At 39.5% G+C, this 20,621-nt stretch overlaps 1 protein-coding gene across 1 annotated transcript in view; it reads right to left on the reverse strand.

Moving 5' to 3' along the window:
- Positions 1-20,621, reverse strand: part of prickle3 (prickle homolog 3) — a 53,721-nt gene that overhangs the window by 31,147 nt on the left and 1,953 nt on the right. Inside the window, exon 2 of the mRNA XM_048210814.1 lies at positions 14,845-14,927. Coding sequence (XP_048066771.1) covers positions 14,845-14,927 — 83 coding nt within the window. The remainder of the gene's footprint in view (positions 1-14,844; positions 14,928-20,621) is intronic.

Below are 20,621 nucleotides of genomic sequence, written 5' to 3' on the forward strand. Positions count from 1 at the left end.
AATACTCAATAGTAGAGAGATGTAAACTATATGCATAAACTTCTGTCACGGGTGCACACAAGAACAAGATGGTAGATCCAAGTGCAGCATAAGTATTTATTGGGGAGTCCAGAACCGTAAATCCAAGACAGGCAAGAGGTCAAAATCCAGGTAATCAGTCCACAAAACAACAAGCCAGAGATACAAAACAGTGCACGTAACAAATACACAACGAACCACAACCAGGGACAGACACAACTGAGATTAAATAGACAAACACTAATTAACAAACACAAAAAGCTGGGTGCAATGATGAATGGTAATTAGTCCAGGGAGTGTATATGGGAAATGTAGTTCATGAAATGAGTGAAACAATGAGTCCGGGAAGGAGTGCCCTCTAGAGACTGAAGGCACTCTCACAGGTGATCGTGACATTACCCCCCTCAAAGGAGCGGCTACCAGACGCTCCACCAGACAAAAACAAAAACACAAAAAAAAACTCAGGAGGGAGGTGGACAGGAGGAGGATCAGGGGAGGGATGGTGGGTCAGATCCAGGGTCCCCAACTGATAGCCAGGGTGGTGCTGGGGAACTGACCAGGCTGGTTCCAGCGGTTCTAGAGTCCTGGCTGGGTGCCAGGGTGGTGCTGGAGGAACTGACCAGGCTGGTGCCAGCGCCTCTGGAATCCTGGCTGAGTGCCAGGGCGGTGCTGGCGGAACTGACCAGGCGGGTTCCAACGGTTCCAACGGCCGGGGCAGTGGCAGCAGGGCAGGAAGCCTGGACGACGGTGGCAGGACAGACGGCTTGGTTGACGGCGGCAGGACAGAAGATCTGGGCGGTGGCGGCAGGGCAGAAGGCTTGGACGGCGGCAGGGCAGTAGGCCAAGGGTGCTTCATGGCCATATCAGGAGAGCGGACAGCTCGGTGACGGCCTCCGTGGCCGTATCAGAGAGAGCGGACAGCTCGGTGACGGCCTCCGTGGCCGTATCAAGGGGAGCGGACAGCTCGGTGACGGTCTCCGTGGCCGTATCAGGGAGAGCGGAGGACTCAGGGACGGCAGCGAGCTCAGACTGGGGCTGCTCTGGGACGGCAGCGTGCTCGGGCTGGGGCTGCTCTGGGACGGCAGCGTGCTCGGGCTGGGGCTGCTCTGGACGGCAGCGTGCTCGGGCTGGGGCTGCTCTGGGACGGCAGCGTGCTCGGGTGGGGTGCTCTGGGACGGCAGCGTGCTCGGGCTGGGGCTGCTCTGGGACGGCAGCGTGCTCGGGCTGGGGCTGCTCTGGGACGGCAGCGTGCTCGGGCTGGGGCTGCTCTGGGACGGCAGCGTGCTCGGGCTGGGGCTGCTCTGGGCGGCAGCGTGCTCGGGCTGGGGCTGCTCTGGGACGGCAGCGTGCTCGGGCTGGGGCTGCTCTGGGACGGCAGCGTGCTCGGGCTGGGGCTGCTCTGGGACGGCAGCGTGCTCGGGCTGGGGCTGCTCTGGCGACGGCGGCAGGGCAAGGCGCTTCGTTGGCGCCGGCAGGGCAAGGCGCTTCGTTGGCGCCGGCAGGGCAAGGCGCTTCGTTGGCGCCGGCAGGGCAAGGCGCTTCGTTGGCGCCGGCAGGGCAAGGCGCTTCGTTGGCGCCGGCAGGGCAAGGCGCTTCGTTGGCGCCGGCAGGGCAAGGCGCTTCGTTGGCGCCGGCAGGGCAAGGCGCTTCGTTGGCGCCGGCAGGGCAAGGCGCTTCGTTGGCGCCGGCAGGGCAAGGCGCTTCGTTGGCGCCGGCAGGGCAAGGCGCTTCGTTGGCGCCGGCAGGGCAAGGCGCTTCGTTGGCGCCGGCAGGGCAAGGCGCTTCGTTGGCGCCGGCAGGGCAAGGCGCTTGGAGAACCCACAGACAACCTCTAGAGTGGTCTCCAGGCCTTGTCGGACGGAGGAAGCCCTTTTCCTCCTTCTCCTCCGCTTATGAGGGTGAGGCGGTGGCTCACCCAACAAGGATTCACTGGCTGAAGCGGACTCACTGACTGGAACGGGCTCTGAAGTGGACTCACTGACTGGAACGGGTTCTGGAGTGGACTCACTGACTGGAGCGGGCTCTGAAGTGGACTCACTGACTGGAGCGGGCTCTGAAGTAGACTCACTGACTGGAACGGGCTCTGAAGTGGACTCACTGACTGGAACGGGCTCTGACGTGGACTCACTAACGGGAGCGGGCTCTGAAGTGGACTCACTAACTGGAACAGGCTCTGAAGTGGACTCACTGACTGGAACGGGCTCTGGAGTGGACTCACTGACTGGAGCGGGCTCTGTAGTGGACTCACTGGCTGGAGCGGGCTCTGTAGTGGACTCACTGGCTGGAGCGGGCTCTGTAGTGGACTCACTGGCTGGAGCGGGCTCACAGGCTGGAGTGGGCTCTGTAGTGGACTCACTGGCTGGAGCGGGCTCTGTAGTGGACTCACTGGCTGGAGCGGGCTCTGTAGTGGACTCACTGGCTGGAGCGGGCTCTGTAGTGGACTCACTGGCTGGAGCGGCCTCCAGGCCTCGAAAGATGAAGGAAGCCTTCTTCCTTCTCCTCCTCCTCCCCTTACCAGGGTGAAGCTGAGGCTCAGTGCCCACTTCCCCTGTGCCTTCTGAAACGGACTCATGGGCTGGAACATTTACACTGGTGACGGCCTCCGTGCCCGAATGAGGATGACTCTGCGAAGCCCGTTCTCTCCGACGGCTGAGATAAGCGGCAAATCTCCAGAAGTCTACACTCCGTAGCCCCTCCATCTCACATTGGGGCAACGGCTCATCAAGGCAGCAATTAAAAAGGTCTTTCAAAGCCGCATCATTGTAACTCAGCCCCACCGCCATCGCCCAAAAGACCTTGGCAAAGCAGCCTACCTCCCATCCGTCTTGCCGTAGGGCCTCAATGTCCGAAGTTGAGCCATCCGCTCCTTACCGTGGACCGGGAAAGGGATCCGGAACTCCATGCCGCTGGATCTATATTCGGGTGGTTCGTTCTGTCACGGGTGCACACAAGAACAAGATGGTAGATCCAAGTGCAGCATAAGTATTTATTGGGGAGTCCAGAACCGTAAATCCAAGACAGGCAAGAGGTCAAAATCCAGGTAATCAGTCCACAAAACAACAAGCCAGAGATACAAAACAGTGCACGTAACAAATACACAACGAACCACAACCAGGGACAGACACAACTGAGATTAAATAGACAAACACTAATTAACAAACACAAAACAGCTGGGTGCAATGATGAATGGTAATTAGTCCAGGGAGTGTATATGGGAAATGTAGTTCATGAAATGAGTGAAACAATGAGTCCGGGAAGGAGTGCCCTCTAGAGACTGAAGGCACTCTCACAGGTGATCGTGACAACTACAAACTATGATTTTCATGCGAAAAATTCATTTAACCTTTAAAGTTACATCCAAAACCTCCATTGCCATGACAACAAAATGCCATAAACCCTAAAATGACTAAAAATGATTAATTAAACAGCTTTAGAACTTTAATAACAGACATTTATTTAAGAGCCGTTATAAAATTAGATGCGTAAAATTTCTGCTTTTAAATTAAATTAAAATTAGCCCCACTCACTTCCAATGTGACTCATTGTAACCTCACTTTTTGCTTCCTGTCAATTGAGCATGTATTCAGTCTGTAATATTCCTTAATAAATTTGACAATTTGCTTCATATTCTGACCTGTAAGTCAGGTATTTACAGGTGTTTGCTAAAGCAAGTATTAATATTTCACATTCTTTTTGTTACACTCGTTTTGGACAAGGCCTCTTTTTGTGCTATTTATGATACCCCATGGAAACTACTCACCCAAGTAAATATTACAGCCAGGCCAACACCAATATTGTTGCGGCACTCACATTTTATTCAGAAAGTGTAAAACTCTAGTTTGATTTACTACATCAACCACTCATCTAAGAGACTGCTGTCAAAACCAAACAACATGGGGAGTGTGTTTTAATAAGCTTGTCAGTCATTTGAAAAATAAACATAATGTCAACCATAATGTTTTAATAAGGCCTCTATCAGGTTCATTCTTGTCAGTCTTTGAATCTTTGATGTGGTCCCAGTCTAGTCAAAACAAGCCAAGTAAAAGACAATTTAAAAAAACAGATTTTGCATCTTAAGAACAAAGTATACATCATTTATATGTGTACACTGGGGTATACGTACAGTACATGTGACATAAATTTCGGTGTCAGCATAGTATGAGCGTACTGTACACACCTGCAGTATGTTTTTCTAATGGGAAGTACTCTGTAGTCTGTGCAGATCGCACATGTGCACATAGATTTTTTTTGCACTAACTAGTTTGTCCACAAGGTGGTGACATGGGCCCAGGCCGCTGTTTCACAGATGAAAATGAAATCGAACAACAATGTCCCCAAGACTGCAACAACAAATGCCCACGTTGGCAAGCGGTTAACAAGACACAGGTGAACTAATTGGGAGATAATCAGAAACTATAGCAACTAAAGTAAACGGGAACTAAACAAAGAAAAACAAAATAAATGTCTCAAAGAACAGAAACTGTGACAGCTCTCTCTCTCTCTCTCTCTCTCTTTATATATATATATATATATATATATATATATATATATATATATATATATATAATTAGTATCTATACTAGGGCTGTCAAACGATTAATCGCGATTAATCGCATACAAAATAAAAGTTTGAGTTTGCCTAATATATGTGGGTGTACTGTGTGTAATTATTATGTATATATAAATACAAACACATCCATGTATATATTTGAGAAATATTTACAAGTATATGTATTTATTTATATTTTTATATAATTTATATTATATATAAAATACATTTTTTTGTACATAAATAACATATTTCTCTTAAATATATACATTAATTTGAGTGTATTTATATTTACATATTATTTATACACATTACTCACACATATATTATGCAAACTCAAACTTTTATTTTGTATGCAATTAATCGCGATTAATCATTTGACAGCCCTAATCTATACTGATATGGCCGAGAAAGCTTAATGCGCTGCAACTGAAGAAAATACATGCAAATGAAAAAACAACAGAAAATTAGGAAAACATCTTCATCAGTTTGACAATAAATGTGCTGCAAATACAACGCAGATACAATCAGGATGTTTAAAAAAAAAAAAAAAAAAAAAACATAAAAAAAAACTTTCAGGTCATCGACAACACCACTGACGAGTAGACACTGAACAATAACTGGCCCAAGCCAGGTTTGTCACTTGTTGGTCTCCCCTTGATACATTTCCGTTGTTGTCTGTACTACTTGCAGTGTGTTTGCAGCACATTTCTGTATTTGGTTGCGTTGGGAGTATTTGCAGAGTATTTAGTTGGGTTGTGAGCATTTGCAGTGTGTTTCTGTATGTATTTAATTGTTTTGTGAGTATTTGCGGCTCGTTTCTGTATTTGGTTGTTTTGTGAGTATTTGCAGCTCGTTTCTGTATTTGGCTGTGTTGTGAGTATTTGCAGCTCGTTTCTGTATTTGGCTGTGTTGTGATTATTTGCAGCTCGTTTCTGTATTTGGTTGTGTTGTGAGTATTTGCAGAGCGTTTCTGTATTTGGTTGTTTTGTGAGTATTTGCAGCGCGTTTCTGTATTTGGTTGTGTTGTGAGTATTTGCAGCGCGTTTCTGTATTTGGTTTTGTGAGTTTTTGCAGCGCGTTTCTGTATTTGGTTGTGTTGTGAGTATTTGCAGCGCGTTTCTGTATTTGGTTGTGTTGGGAGTATTTGCAGCTCGTTTCTGTATTTGGTTGTGTTGTGAGTATTTGCAGCGTGTTTTTGTATTTGGTTGTTTTGTGAGTATTTGCAGCTTGTTTCTGTATTTGGCTGTGTTGTGAGTATTTGCAGCGTGTTTCTGTATTTGGTTGTGTTGTGAGTATTTGCAGCTCGTTTCTGTATTTGGCTGTGTTGTGAGTATTTGCAGCTCGTTTCTGTATTTGGTTATTTTGTGAGTATTTGCAGCTCGTTTCTGTATTTGGCTGTGTTGTGAGTATTTGCAGCTCGTTTCTGTATTTGGTTATTTTGTGAGTATTTGCAGTGCGTTTCTGTATTTGGTTGTTTTGTGAGTATTTGCAGCTTGTTTCTGTATTTGGCTGTGTTGTGAGTATTTGCAGCGTGTTTCTGTATTTGGCTGTGTTGTGAGTATTTGCAGCTCGTTTCTGTATTTGGTTGTGTTGTGAGTATTTGCAGCTCGTTTCTGTATTTGGCTCTTTTGTGAGTATTTGCAGCTCGTTTCTGTATTTGGTAATTTTGTGAGTATTTGCAGTGTGTTTCTGTATTTGGCTGTGTTGTGAGTATTTGCAGCGTGTTTCTGTATTTGGCTGTGTTGTGAGTATTTGCAGCTCGTTTCTGTATTTGGTTGTGTTGTGAGTATTTGCAGCTCGTTTCTGTATTTGGCTGTGTTGTGAGTATTTGCAGCGTGTTTCTGTATTTGGTTGTTTTGTGAGTATTTGCAGCTCGTTTCTGTATTTGGTAATTTTGTGAGTATTTGCAGTGTGTTTCTGTATTTGGTTGTGTTGTGAGTATTTGCAGCTCGTTTCTGTATTTGGTTGTTTTGTGAGTATTTGCAGCATGTTTCTGTATTTGGTTGTTTTGTGAGTATTTGCAGCTCGTTTCTGTATTTGGTAATTTTGTGAGTATTTGCAGCGTGTTTCTGTATTTGGTTGTTTTGTGAGTATTTGCAGCATGTTTCTGTATTTGGTTGTTTTGTGAGTATTTGCAGCATGTTTCTGTATTTGGTTGTGTTGTGAGTATTTGCAGCGTGTTTCTGTATTTGGTTGTTTTGTGAGTATTTGCAGCATGTTTCTGTATTTGGTTGTTTTGTGAGTATTTGCAGCTCGTTTCTGTATTTGGTAATTTTGTGAGTATTTGCAGCGTGTTTCTGTATTTGGTTGTGTTGAGAGTATTTGCAGCTCGCTTCTGTATTTGGTTGTTTTGTGAGTATTTGCAGCGTGTTTCTGTATTTGGTTGTTTTGTGAGTATTTGCAGCGTGTTTCTGTATTTGGTTGTTTTGTGAGTATTTGCAGCGTGTTTCTGTATTTGTGAGTATTTGCAGCACGTTTCTGTATTTGGTTGTTTTGTGAGTATTTGCAGCGTGTTTCTGTATTTGGTTGTTTTGTGAGTATTTGCAGCACGTTTCTGTATTTGGTTGTTTTGTGAGTATTTGCAGCGTGTTTCTGTATTTGGTTGTGTTGTGAGTTTTTGCAGCACATGTGTTGTCAAACTGATGAAGATGTTTTCTTAGTTTGCTGGTGTTTTTCTATTTGCATGTGTTTTCACCACGGAATAAAAAATAAAAAAAGGTAATTGTAGCTTTTTATCACAATCCTGTTTTTCTTGCAATTGTGAGTTTATAACACACAATTCTGACTTTTTCTCAGAATTGTGAGATATAAACTCCCAATTGTGAGAAACAGTCAGAATTGTGATAAAAAGTTGCAATTACCTTTTTTATTTTTTATTCCGTGGTGGAAACAAGCTTCCATAGTGCTGTGCTAAAGAGTTGCAATTGTAAAAGTGAGTAATCGAGGGATATGGTTTCAAGAACAGATGGACACTTTTGGTGCGGGTTTCATGGTGGCAGCAATTAGCGGTTGAGTAATAACTGCCTGGCTCTCCACTGGTAATTCAACTAGTACCATATCCTGCCAGACTCTCTTATCACAGCCAGGAGCTCACTGGTAACTCAATCAAATTCTCACAAGAGCTGGACAACATCCATGACAACTGCCTTGGACAACATCTTAATTTGTACTACAACAGACACGCATGACAAGATCAACATTCTCTCCGGTGCTCTGGCTGTCTGCTTGTGCTCAGCTGGCACGGATTCTGGGACCAATCTATCATTCACAGGCATTTCATCATCCTGGCAGGCAAAATCACCTTCTAGCTAATTCAGACCTAATTAAGTCACACAAATATGGAGTTTTTGGTGTGTTTTTAAATTAAATTTGGCCCTGTAAGTAATGCAATAAAGACGTTTAGGTCATTTTAGTTCATGCTAATAAATTCAGGGTGGGAAATTTACTTTTTTTCCTCTACCATCTACAGCTGCTGATAAATCACAGATTGTAGCACTTACATTTTATTTATTTATTTATTTATTTATTTATTTATTTTTATATCCCCATATTGAACACAATACTAAAACTAAAACATTGTACATAATACATAGAAATACATTATTAGTATTAGTGGTTGACCAATATATCGTCAATGCTGATATATTGGCTGATTTGTCATTTTTTGATTAATAACACTGGCTGATAATTTTTTTGACTGGCTGATAAGTGTTGGACGTGGGTCTTTTATTTTGACAGAACTGATACTTTCCAGATAACAGATTACCAGATTACCAGATGACAGACTTTATGAGAAACACTCTTAAGGTGCGGTAACATTAGCAAAGTTTTGGAAGAAAAAAGTCCATTGTAGCAATGTATGAAGCACAGCTCGAGCTCGCACAGAAGTCATTCAAACCAAGCGAATTTGCATCACCAACTTGAACCCACTTCAAAATCAGCAAGAGGAAATCATTTGCCCTCACGTGAAGTTCACGTGAAGTTCACGTGAAGTTCACGTGAAGTTCCGATAACTATTAAAATGACTGGATTTCGCCTGTGAAAATTTGCCAAACAACTATAAATGTGACCTTTAGGTAGCTGACATGCTGAAATCAAACAATGCCAAACATAACATAACATATAACTATTTTAAAACAGCTGAATAAGAGAAGTCCACCACACATTGAGTGATCCCTTCTACCACATCAGTGAAACAAACCCTTCAAACAAACCAGTTTGCTAAAATGAATCCTATCTAACGCTACTGTCTGCTATGTATAAATAAATAGTACTCAAAACAAGGCGAGATCGCCTCTAGCGCTCATGTCAAAAACATGCGTCTCTGTTGTTTCAGAAATGCATTTCTTGTCACCATGCAATGTTATTCTGTCATCCAGTGAGTGTTGTGTTTTGCCTGAAGGGCTGAATGTGTGTGCATGTGTACTTGTGAATTGATAAAACCTTGAACATCAGATTTTATACATGAATATCTGTGTTGAGGAGCTACTTTGAAAATGTACTTTGCCGAGTTACAAGCTATTGATCATTTAAAGTAGTTCAACTACAGTCAAGCCACCCTTTAGGGCTAGTGCTAGTTTATTACAATTAGTTATTTCAATGATTCAACTGTCTGTTTGCATTAACGGATTAGTTCACTTTCAAATGAAAATAAGCCCAAGCTTTACTCACCTTCAAGCCATCCTAGGTATATATGACTTTCTTCTTTCTGATGAATACAATCAGAGATATATTAATAAATATCCATATCCTACGTCTTCCCTATTCAACTTACAGAAAAAGCTTAACTGACGCGACACCAATTTACACTTTCCTCAAATTTTCATTTGAAAGTGAACTAATCCTTTAAGGTGACCACCACATAAATATATATAAAACAAAATACATAAATGCAACAACAAAATACACCCTAATTTATAACTAAATCAAAAACATAATGAACAGCAGCATTTTATTTCAACATATTTCTATCTCTAAAGTAATTCTGTTCCTTTGTACTTTATATTCATCAAAGAATATTGACAAAATATAGCAGTTTCCACAAAAATATTAAAAAAAAGCTTATTTAAAGCTATCATTGATTATGATATTATTATATTATTATCATGTGACACTGAAGACGAGTAATGATGCTGAAAATCATACGAATAAATTACATTTGAAAATATATTAAAATAGAAAACAGTTATTTCAAATTGTAATAATATTTTACAATATTACTGTTTTAACTGTATTTTTCATCAAATAAATTCAGTGAGCATAAGAAACTTCTTCCAAAAAAATTAACAAATCTTACCGCCCCTAAACTTTTAAACGGTTATTATAAATAAAATCACTTTGGAAATTAAAATTGAATAAGCTCATAAAGTAGTTACTGGAAACACACTAATGCTAAATGTTGCTAATACAGAAAGTAGTATTGCTACTTTTAGTTACTTCTAAATACTGATCTGAACCTAAAGAAAGATGAAAAGAGTGTGACATAATAATGAGAATGAGTGAAAGAGAGCAAGTCAATGACTAAAATAAGAAGCACTGAGACAGAAGAGGGAAATGCAGAGCGGAGGTTAAGTGTGGGAGTCTGATGGCTCTATTCCTGCAGTCTTGGCAGCAGAAGGACCTGAAAGGACTAATCTTATTAGTCGGACAGGAGGGATTAGGACACAAAATAGGGGGCCAGACGGGTGGACAGGGGAAAGAGTCTGTGAAGAAAAGAAACGAGGCAGAATGGGTAGAATCTGAGAAAAAGTAAAGTTACAGTGACTTACAATAATGTCACTGCGACAAACATTGAATTTTTACGCTTGTTGAGCACAATCTGAATACATAGATTAAAGCAACACCTTGTCAGATTAAAATGATGATCAGATCTAGATGTGATTGTTTCTGTGCTCTGGATTGGATTATAGCATATGAATAGTGCTCAACTTGAAGAATGGGCAACAGATTAGATTTGGACTGATGTTGATGTATGACTCTGGACAGAAGCGCAGGCGTGAGAGTGAAGAGCACAGAAAGAAGATTTATGGTTACTTTCTGCTCTGTTAATTTAGACACACAGGGGACTTAAAGAGACCAACAATGCCAAAAGCTTGTGCTGTCCCACTAATTTAAGGTGAGAACAGAACATTCATTTACCTAGCAGTATAAGGTCCCTGATACATCTCCTAAAAAGAGGCTCTTGCATGTGGTAATGTCAGGCATGCTGCTCTATATAAATACCATTTTATTTGATGTATTTATTTGATTGTATATAGGCCTATATGCAAAGGTAGTACAAATTATTACAAATAAAGCAAAAAAAAAATAGTTAATGTTGTAATTACCATCAGTTTGCGTTAAGGACCCATCAGCCTACTCCATCTAGAGTTTCATGACCGAACTGTATATATATATATATAGTACAGTCCAAAAGTTTGGAACCACTAAGATTTTTAATGTTTTTAAAATAAGTTTCGTCTGCTCACCAAGGCTACATTTATTTAATTAAAAATACAGTAAAAACAGTAATATTGTGAAATATTATTACAATTTAAAATAATTGTTTTCTATTTGAATATATTTCACAAAGTAATTTATTCCTGTGATGCAAAGCTGAATTTTCAGCATCATTACTCCAGTCTTCAGTGTCACATGATCCTTTAGAAATCATTCTAATATGCTGATCTGCTGCTCAAGAAACATTTATGATTATTATCAATGTTGAAAACAGTTGTGTACTTTTTTTTCAGGATTCCTTGATGAATAGAAAGTTCAAAAGAACAGCATTTATCTGAAATACAAAGCTTCTGTAGCATTATACACTACCGTTCAAAAGTTTGGGGTCAGTAAGAATTTTTATTTTTATTTTTTTGAAAAGAAATTAAAGAAATGAATACTTTTATTCAGGAAGGATGCATTAAATCAATCAAAAGTGGCAGTAAAGACATTTAAAATGTTACAAAAGATTAGATTTTAGATAAACACTGTTCTTTTGAACTTTCTATTCATCAAATAATCCTGAAAAAAAATATTGTACACAAATATTTTGTACAATTGTACACATTAAATGTTTCTTGAGCAGCAGATCAGCATATTCGAATGATTTCTGAATGATCATGTGACACTGAAGACTGGAGTAATGATGCTGAATATTCAGCTTTGCCATCACAGGAATAAATTACTTTGTGAAATATATTCAAATAGAAAACAATTATTTTAAATTGTAATAATATTTCACAATATTACTGTTTTTTACTGTATTTTTAATTAAATAAATGTAGCCTTGGTGAGCAGCATGTATGTGTGTTTGAGAAACGCAAAACTTCAGAATGATATTGTATGAGTTAAAAGGAATAATTAACATATTAAAGACACTGCCTCACAGTTTCATACAAAAAATAAATCTGAATTTCGAACCCCAAATTACTTTAGTAGTTCAACACTGATGCACAACCAAATTATGTCTGAAATTATATTTTCATTAGGCATTCCTGCAAAAATCTATTTTGTGCATCTGAACGATACAATCCTCAAAAGACTGTTACTAGATCTGTTGATATTTCTGAAGCTATATCAAGTTTTCATGGGTTTTTATACATGCAAACCTTTATTAAATGAGGACAAAATGAGGACATACCGTAGACTTCTGCAATTTTTATGGAAACATAATGACATCAGACTAATGCTACTTCAAACCAGTGTTATTTTAGTATTACATTTTATTTGTTTATTATAGTTTAATTATCTTTTATTTTTATATGTTTTTTATTAGTTTATTTGGTTTTGTAATCTACTTTTGTCTTTTTGTTTGTTTAACCATTTCTATTTTGCTTTAATTTATTTTTAGTTTAGTTTTAGTACAACTTAAACATGTTTATTTCAACATTTCTAATTTAAGTTTTTTTTTATTCTTTTTATTTCAGATTTATTTCAATTGCCAAAAACAATTTTAAATAATTTTAGTTAATAATAACAACACTGCTTCAAACCTTAACCCTACTGCCAATATTATTAACTTTATTATGAATCATTTTTAACTTTGAAGGTTTTGAAGGTAACTTAAGACAATTTTTACCCCATAGTATAGCTATGTAACACACACAGGTTTGTTTTGCTATCAGATGAGGACATTCCATAGGCGTAATGGTTTTTATACTGTACAAACTGCATATTCTAACCCCCTACACTACTCCTACTCCTAAACCTACCCATCACAGAAAACATTCTGCATTTTTACATTTTTAATAAAATATTGTTTAGTATGTTTTAAAGCTATTTTAAAAATGAGGAGTCATGAAATATCCTCATATTTCACATTTACGTTGTAATACCAGTGTAATACCCGTCATTATACAAATTTGTGTCCTCATAAATCACAGACACACACACACACACATAATTCACCTTTGAACTCACTGGAATGCCTCATGTCCTTTAGCATTTGTTCCAGGTCATTGTCTGGCTTCTTCACACACCTACTGGCAGTTGAAGGTAAGTGTTTCTGAAGCATATGAGTATGTATATGTGTGTGTGTGTGTTTGAACACATGGTCCAAATGTGACCTGACCGTGAGGACAAACTTTTGTACTTTCAGTTAAATATATATTAAAGATATGTAAGTAATGTTTTGTTATATTTTATGTTGTGCTGGCCGATACAGTCTTGGACTGCATACTGACACCTACTTGTGTGGATGTAGCATCACACAAAAGCAAAAGCAGTGTATTTGCCACCTACTTATGCTACATTCAATATAATAGGGGGGTTACTGAGACAAAGCATCTGGTATTTGATTGGTCATGTGATCAATAAGAATAGAATAAAACAGATTTTTTAGACACCATGACTAGAGTCTTCATCTCATGAGAGTTCCTGATCATTTTAAATGTCTGTCCAAAGCACTATTTGGACACTTCTTTAGGGATTTTTACAGTGGTAAAATGGTGCACAACAAAAAGTAATTGACATGTGACTGATCAATCTATCAATCAGTCAATTCTACTGCTTTCTGAAAAAGAGAGACATCAATGACAGCTAAACTACAGCAGACATATGGTCTATTTGTAATGGGGCTTTTTTTAAGAAGACAGAAAAAAAAAAATCAACAGCTGGCATGTATTAACGTCACAAACTGCCCTTTGGATTCTTATATCTGACATCTAAAATTAATCTAATGGAAACATAATCTACAGCTCTGAACCGGCTCTGAAATACATAAATATTTCCAAATCTACATTTCAGTGTGCTAGTGGCCATGACTTCAGAAATGTTGCATCTACTGGTTGATGGGACTACAACTTATGGGACTTATTTGAAGTGTGGATGATGTTGCCTGCCTCATAAACTTGTTGGCAGAAGTAAAAATCAAGAATTTTGCAGAGAACAGTGAAAGCAGAGAATGCAAACACACAGTACAGCTACACTACAGCTCATCGTTCTTCAGCTGATGGCGTACAGTGAAGTGTGGTTAGTGTAAACACTGTGCGGCTCTCATTACCTGCTCTGGAAATATGATTAGACGTCTCGTGTTACACACAAGAATCCCAGGTCTCACACAACGCACACGCATATCTTATCTTGACAGACCGCGGTTAATCAGCATCGTCTTCAATGCTTTCCTTTTCCTCGAGGAACTTAATTTCAAAACAAACGCAAAACTAAAACAATAATTCGAGATGTTATGTCTGAGGATGTTATGTTTCCGTCTGCACATTGTCAGGGCTGAGACAAACGTCCTTCAAAAGCAAGTCAAGGGTCAGATCCGTGGCCTAGTGGCTAGAGTAGGGTTGTCATAAGTATCCTACCAAGTACCAAGTCGCTACTGAAACTTTGAGCGGATTCTTAAACGCCTCTGATTGGCCACTGTGTTCACGCGCTCAACAGATATGTCTGTGATTGGCTACAATGATCAACGCTTCAAAAACATGTTGTAAAAAGACATCTTTGACACTCTTCACAGAGTGCTTTCACAGATTCAAATGGGATCTCTAATATATCCGCTAATAGATGGATCTGCTAATAGATGGCTGCGTCAAATTTACAGTTTTTTGAAGCGCTGATCACTGTAGTCAATCACAGTCATATCTGTTGAGCGTGTGAACACAATGGCCAATCAGAGGTGTTCATTAATCTTCATCTTCTCTGACAGGCACCCCCCACATGCAGATGACATAAACCACACTTTCAAAAGATGAAAAAAAATCCAATCCAGTGAAGTGTTTTCTGTGTTGACAAATCTTTTGCGATGTCCTACATTTTTCCTCAATGGAACTGTTTCAGCACCGCAGTCTTACCTCCATCCGTGCATGCGGAAGCCAGGACACTGTTCTCCACAGCGCATACATGGCTGCCCCCTGTCCGGATCCTCGTCCTCTGTCTGGGAGAGAAAATTATAGACATTTTAAATATTATTTACTTCTTAATTTATAACCTCCTATTTAAAAGAATGTATGGATTTACCAGGATTTCTGCATAAATTGGTCATCGCTCGTGTCCTTCCACACCCGTAAGACCTTTGCTCATCTTCAGAACACAAATTAAGATATTTTTAATGAAATCTTTCTGTCTCTCCATAGAGATACAATGCAACTACCACTTTCAAGGTCCAGAAAGGTAGGAAAGTAAATTATTATCATTGAAGTACTCCATGTGGTTTAACTTCAGTTTCATGAAGCGAAGCGAGTGCTTTGTTTCGCAAAAAAAACATAATTTACAACTTTATTTACAAAATAATATCCAAAACACAAAACACATGCATTGTGATGCTCTCGTAAATGCGGATTGCAGATCAATATTCTCGTAAATAAAGTGGTAAATTATGTTTTTTTTTTTGCGCAAACAAAGCACTCGTGTCGCTTCATAAAATTTATGTTAAACCACTGGAGTCACATGGATTACTTTAATGATGTCTTTTCTACCTTTATGGGGCTTGAAAGTGGTAGTTGCGTTGAATCTATATGGAGAGACCGAAAGCTCTCGGATTTCTTTAAAAATATCTTCATTTGTGTACCGAAGATGAACGAAAGTATTATGGGTGTGGAACGACATGAGGGTGAGTAATTAATGACAGTATTTTCATTTTTGGGTGAACCCTTTAACTTTTTTGCTCACCAACCACTGTGGCTAGTGGTTTTCCAAAGTTACTAGCCACTCAGCATTTTCACTGGCCACAATTTTGACATTGAGACCATGGAGAAACCCTGCCATATAGATATTTTTAATATTATCTCATAATTTGGCAGCAGGTATATTAGGCTGCTGTCACTTTAAGACCTGACGCACAGATCCATTATTCTGTTACAAATGCGCTTTGTTTACGTTCATTTAAAACATTAATGTGTTTACATGAATACTGGCCAAGACCGGCATTTTGACATTATTTTGTGTGTTTATACACAATACGCAGCGAAAACTAACCCAATTTTGTACTGAGAGGCGGCTCTATGTATGCGGACTTTGGTTGTGAGAACAAAATCTGCAGAAATTAGAAAAATTATGCGCAGTATGCGCAATCCCATGTGGAAATTCAAGCCTTGTAACACCAAAATATTCATCAGAAGCAAATTAAATGAGTGAGTGAGTGAGAGGAGGCGGGTTTGTTTGTCAACTCGCTGTCGGAGAGATGAGAGAGAGAGAAAGCACAGCTGGTATCGTGTATCTATTCGGCGGAAAATAAATATTGGAAGCGTTTTGGATATTTCAGTACTGATATGTATCGAAAAATCAGTATTTTTCACAACACTACATTGCACTTAGTTTATTACTTCAGATGCCTACAATTGATAAATGTATATATTATATATAAAATTCAACCCGCCAAAAAAGGCTAGTAGGAGTAGCTGCGATACACTGCTGAAATAATGTTAAGACCTAGATATAATGCAATAATATTGTTAAACTCATTGCTGTTTTCAAAAATATCTATTATAACTGGTTTCTGTCATTAATTTATTTATTCCAATTTAAAGGCCCTAACCTCAGCAAAACATTTACAGAGGAATGCATAGGCCAGATGGGCTGAATTTTAGTCACAGTCCAGTCCTGATGATTCTCCTCTTCTAGGGACAGAAAGAAGACATTCTAATGATAAAATGATTTAAAGTAAACCCCTTAAGGCAGTCGTATGCACAAAAGTTGTTGCTGTTTCTGGAAAACATGTTTGCTTTGACCTCATATCTGGTATAAATGCATATTATGCTTTTAATGTGTTGTAGCCTGGGATAGAAATGAATGAATTAATTAATAAATAAATTAGTATGCATACTCTCCATATATCTATATGTTGGAGATTTGATTTGTTTTTAAATACTAATTATTCCTGCGGTAGAAAACGTTGTGGCACCAAGATAGGCTACTATGAAGGGGTCCTTGTGTTTGCTTTAGCCCCAGGGCTCTATGGGTTCTTAATCTGGGCCTAGAGTCCAACAATAATTTCTCCAACAAAACACACAGTACCAAAATGCTGAAATGCAGCATAAGTAGATTTATACACTGTTCAACTCCAGTTCAGGCTTAGTTTAGCCTCAAGGTCTTCTGCTTGTTTGTGGGAACAAATAAAGCAATAAAACTTAGAACTTGTTCTTCAAAACCTACAAGTGACGTGATTAGGGTGTTTGAAATCTTTGACGTGCCTATATACGGCAAAACAACTGCCATAAAACTAAAACACCTGGTTGGCTCTCTCACACACACTGAAAGGAAACCTAGGAAAAAGTGTGTGAAAGTGTCTGAATCATTTTCAACAAACAAAAAAATTATCAGAAACAGCATGCTAGCTGCTTTTTGTTCTTGCTTTTGTTCTTTTGGTGCTACATAAGGACAGAAATTAGTATTTTATATATCAAGAGAAACTTTTAAAGATGTCATGTATTACAAGTTGTATATATTAAATATAGCATACCATCACTTTACCATGGTACAATTTGTTGAGGACTCAAAAATATGAAATTTTCTCATATTCGTAATTACAAGCAAGAAATGAAAAATCTGTTACACACGTGGGTTAGTACAAAATAATCTGACAAAACAAGTTTGTGAATCATGACAATGAAATGCAACAATACACTTTTGCTAAATATAATTTGAATTTCTTAAGACAAGATTAATGCAGACAAGAAACACTAACAAGCTTTGTGTACTATGAAAGCACATTTGTAAAAAGTCCAGTCAGGATGAGCGAGCGTGAGGGAGAAACTGCAGCCGGACGGCGGCCTCTTGTCGCCAGGAACGAGAGATCTATGGAAACACGCGTGCTAAAACAAACACTGCCTGTAAGATCAGTGAACTCTAACACTTCACTGAACCGAGACCAGAGCATTGCTATTCACTGCTGAGAGAGAGGGGGAGAGAGAGAGTGGACAGGATCTTTGAGTGTTTTTTCTTCGCTGAATAGTTAATTGCATTAGCCTGTTTCAAAGAATGAATAGGAGAGAAGGAAAGGGGGAAGTATGAGGAAAAAAATCTCACAAACGTTTTTTCTGTGTTGCCTTGTACAGACAAAACTGTAGATAGGCCAAGAGTTCTGAGAACTAAATTGCCATGTTCACAAATTGACATCTGGCATCAAACTGGAGTATTTATAGACAGAAAAACCTGCCATTCAGGTCCAAAGCTGGTAAAGTTCATGGATTTGATTCAATGTACTATTATGAACTGAAAAAAACTGAAGGCTGCATATATGATTACAATAAAGGTGGGTTTGAAACACACACATATACATATATATATATATATATATATATATACAGAGCTGCTTGAAAGTTTGTGAACCCCTTGCAGAATCTGTGAAAATGTGAATAATTTTAACAAAAAAAGAGGGATCATACAATATGCATGTTATTTTTTATTTAGTACTTTCCTGAGTAAGATATTTTATATAAAAAATATTTACATATGGTCCACAAGACAAAAAATAGCTAAATTTATAAAAACGACCCACTCAAAAGTTTGTGAATCCTTGATTCTTAATACTGTGTGTGGTTACCTGGATGATCCACGACTGTTTTTATGTTTTGTATTACGTCACGTCTGTAAACAGAAAGGAAGGAGTCCCAGCTAGTAGCTATATCATGTGACTGCTTGTAGCGGATCATTTATAGCGTTTTCTCACAGCAGCTGCAATAATTAGAAAAATATCATTTTGATATGCTGTGTTCCAGGCAGGTTTTTGAGCCCGTAAGTCATGACAAATCACGACTCACGACTTTGTAGCGTTCCAGGCAAGTCACGCCAAACTGCCGGAGTATAGACAAACCAGCATGGCAGACCGTACGGGGCTTATGCTCATTAACAATTATTTCTATCGCCAAAGGTGCTTACTCCTTACTTATTTGAGGGAAACGGAGGAGAAAAATGGCGCATAAGGCAAGAGAAGCCGTTATATTTTACGTTATTTTACCGTGCCCTTGCATAAACACCGCATCCGTAGGGGCTGCCATTGTTGTTTCACGGGCTGTGTGACGTCAGAACCCGTAACTTGGGAGTACATCGATCTAGTACGAGTTCACGAGTGGGAAGTCACAGGTTTGACTGCCGTTCCAGTGCACTTTCACGGGTAGAAGGTTGGAAAAACACGGGTTACGGGTTTCCTGGAACACGGCATTAATCACCATTGGCAGCGCTATTTATTGTAGGCTAGGACTGACCGATATATCGCATGCGATTGTCACGCGCATTTCGTCAGTAAAGCCGGTTCCTTAATTACCGCTAAATCGCCATCACCTGCTTTCAAATGGAGCGGCATTTAATAGACAGAGCCGTAGTTCACTGACAAGCTACGCAATATCGCGTTCATATTGCAGATGAATCGCCTTCGATAATGAACGCGATATTGCGTGGCTTGTCAGTGAACTACGGCTCTGTCTATTAAATGCCGCTCCATTTGAAAGCAGGTGATGGCGATTTAGCGGTAATCAGGGAACCGGCTTTACTGACGAAATGTGCGTGACAATCGCATGCGATATATCGGTCAGCCCTATTGTAGGCTAATGCTTTTTTTTCCTCAGTTGGTCAGAACAAAAGTAGCAGACATGTTACTTGTTCAGATGACATTTTCCAGTGAAAATTCTTATTTTGGTCATACTTCCAAGACTGACAACATTAGATTCATCCTCATTGAGGAGTCATGCCGATACACAACCCATGTAACGATAATAATTCCGCAAATAACTGCAATTGCTTTACAGCTTTAACAGACTGACAGGGAAGAGGAAAAACAGTTGAATAAAGTCATTATTTTTGTTTTTGCGCACAAAAAGTATTCTCGTCACTTCATAACATTAACCGTGTGTTCACACCGCCGCCGGCGAGAGCGGCACGGCGCGTCTCGGATGGTGAGAGCGTCGAGGAGAGTTGAAGTCAGGACAACTTTATGGTAATGAGCTATGACACGATTCAGCGGCAACCAATCGGAATGTAGAGGTCCTCGCTTGAGAGGATTCCGATTGGTTGCCACAACTTGTCATTTACTTTGACCGTCCCGTTGGCGGTGGTTTGAATGCACAGTACAGCATTGTTGGCAGGACAGCCAAGGCGAATTTTGACGCTATCGCTGGCGGCGGTGTGAACGCACAGCTTGTTTGAATCACTGTAGTCACATTGACTATTTTAACGGTTTTTACTACTTTATTGGACATTGAATGTGGTAATTTTGTTGCTTTCAATGAAGGATAAAAAAAAACTCTTGGATTTCATCAAAAATATCTTAATTCGTGTTCTGAAGCTGAACGAAGGACTTACGAGTGTGGAACGATATGAGGATGAGTAATAAATGACAGAATTTTCATTTTTGGGTGAACTAACCCTCTAAAAATGTGAGATTTAGGTCAGTGAAACGAAAAAAAAAAGGTTTCGAAAAATGTTTTTTAAAAGTTGAACTTATTTGAACTTCAGCTGACCTTAAGTAAGGTAAATAACAAACAGTGACAAAGGTGCAGAACATAATGTAAATAAAAATGCAATGTAAGGGAAGAATGTAATGTAATGGATGGAAAGCAACAAAAGTACAAAAAACTACTTTCATAAAGACAAAACAATGACCTAATAGCCAGTGATCATTTTAACAGAGTTAGCC

Source organism: Megalobrama amblycephala, linkage group LG12 (assembly GCF_018812025.1).
Source record: "Megalobrama amblycephala isolate DHTTF-2021 linkage group LG12, ASM1881202v1, whole genome shotgun sequence".
Taxonomy (NCBI): domain Eukaryota; kingdom Metazoa; phylum Chordata; class Actinopteri; order Cypriniformes; family Xenocyprididae; genus Megalobrama; species Megalobrama amblycephala.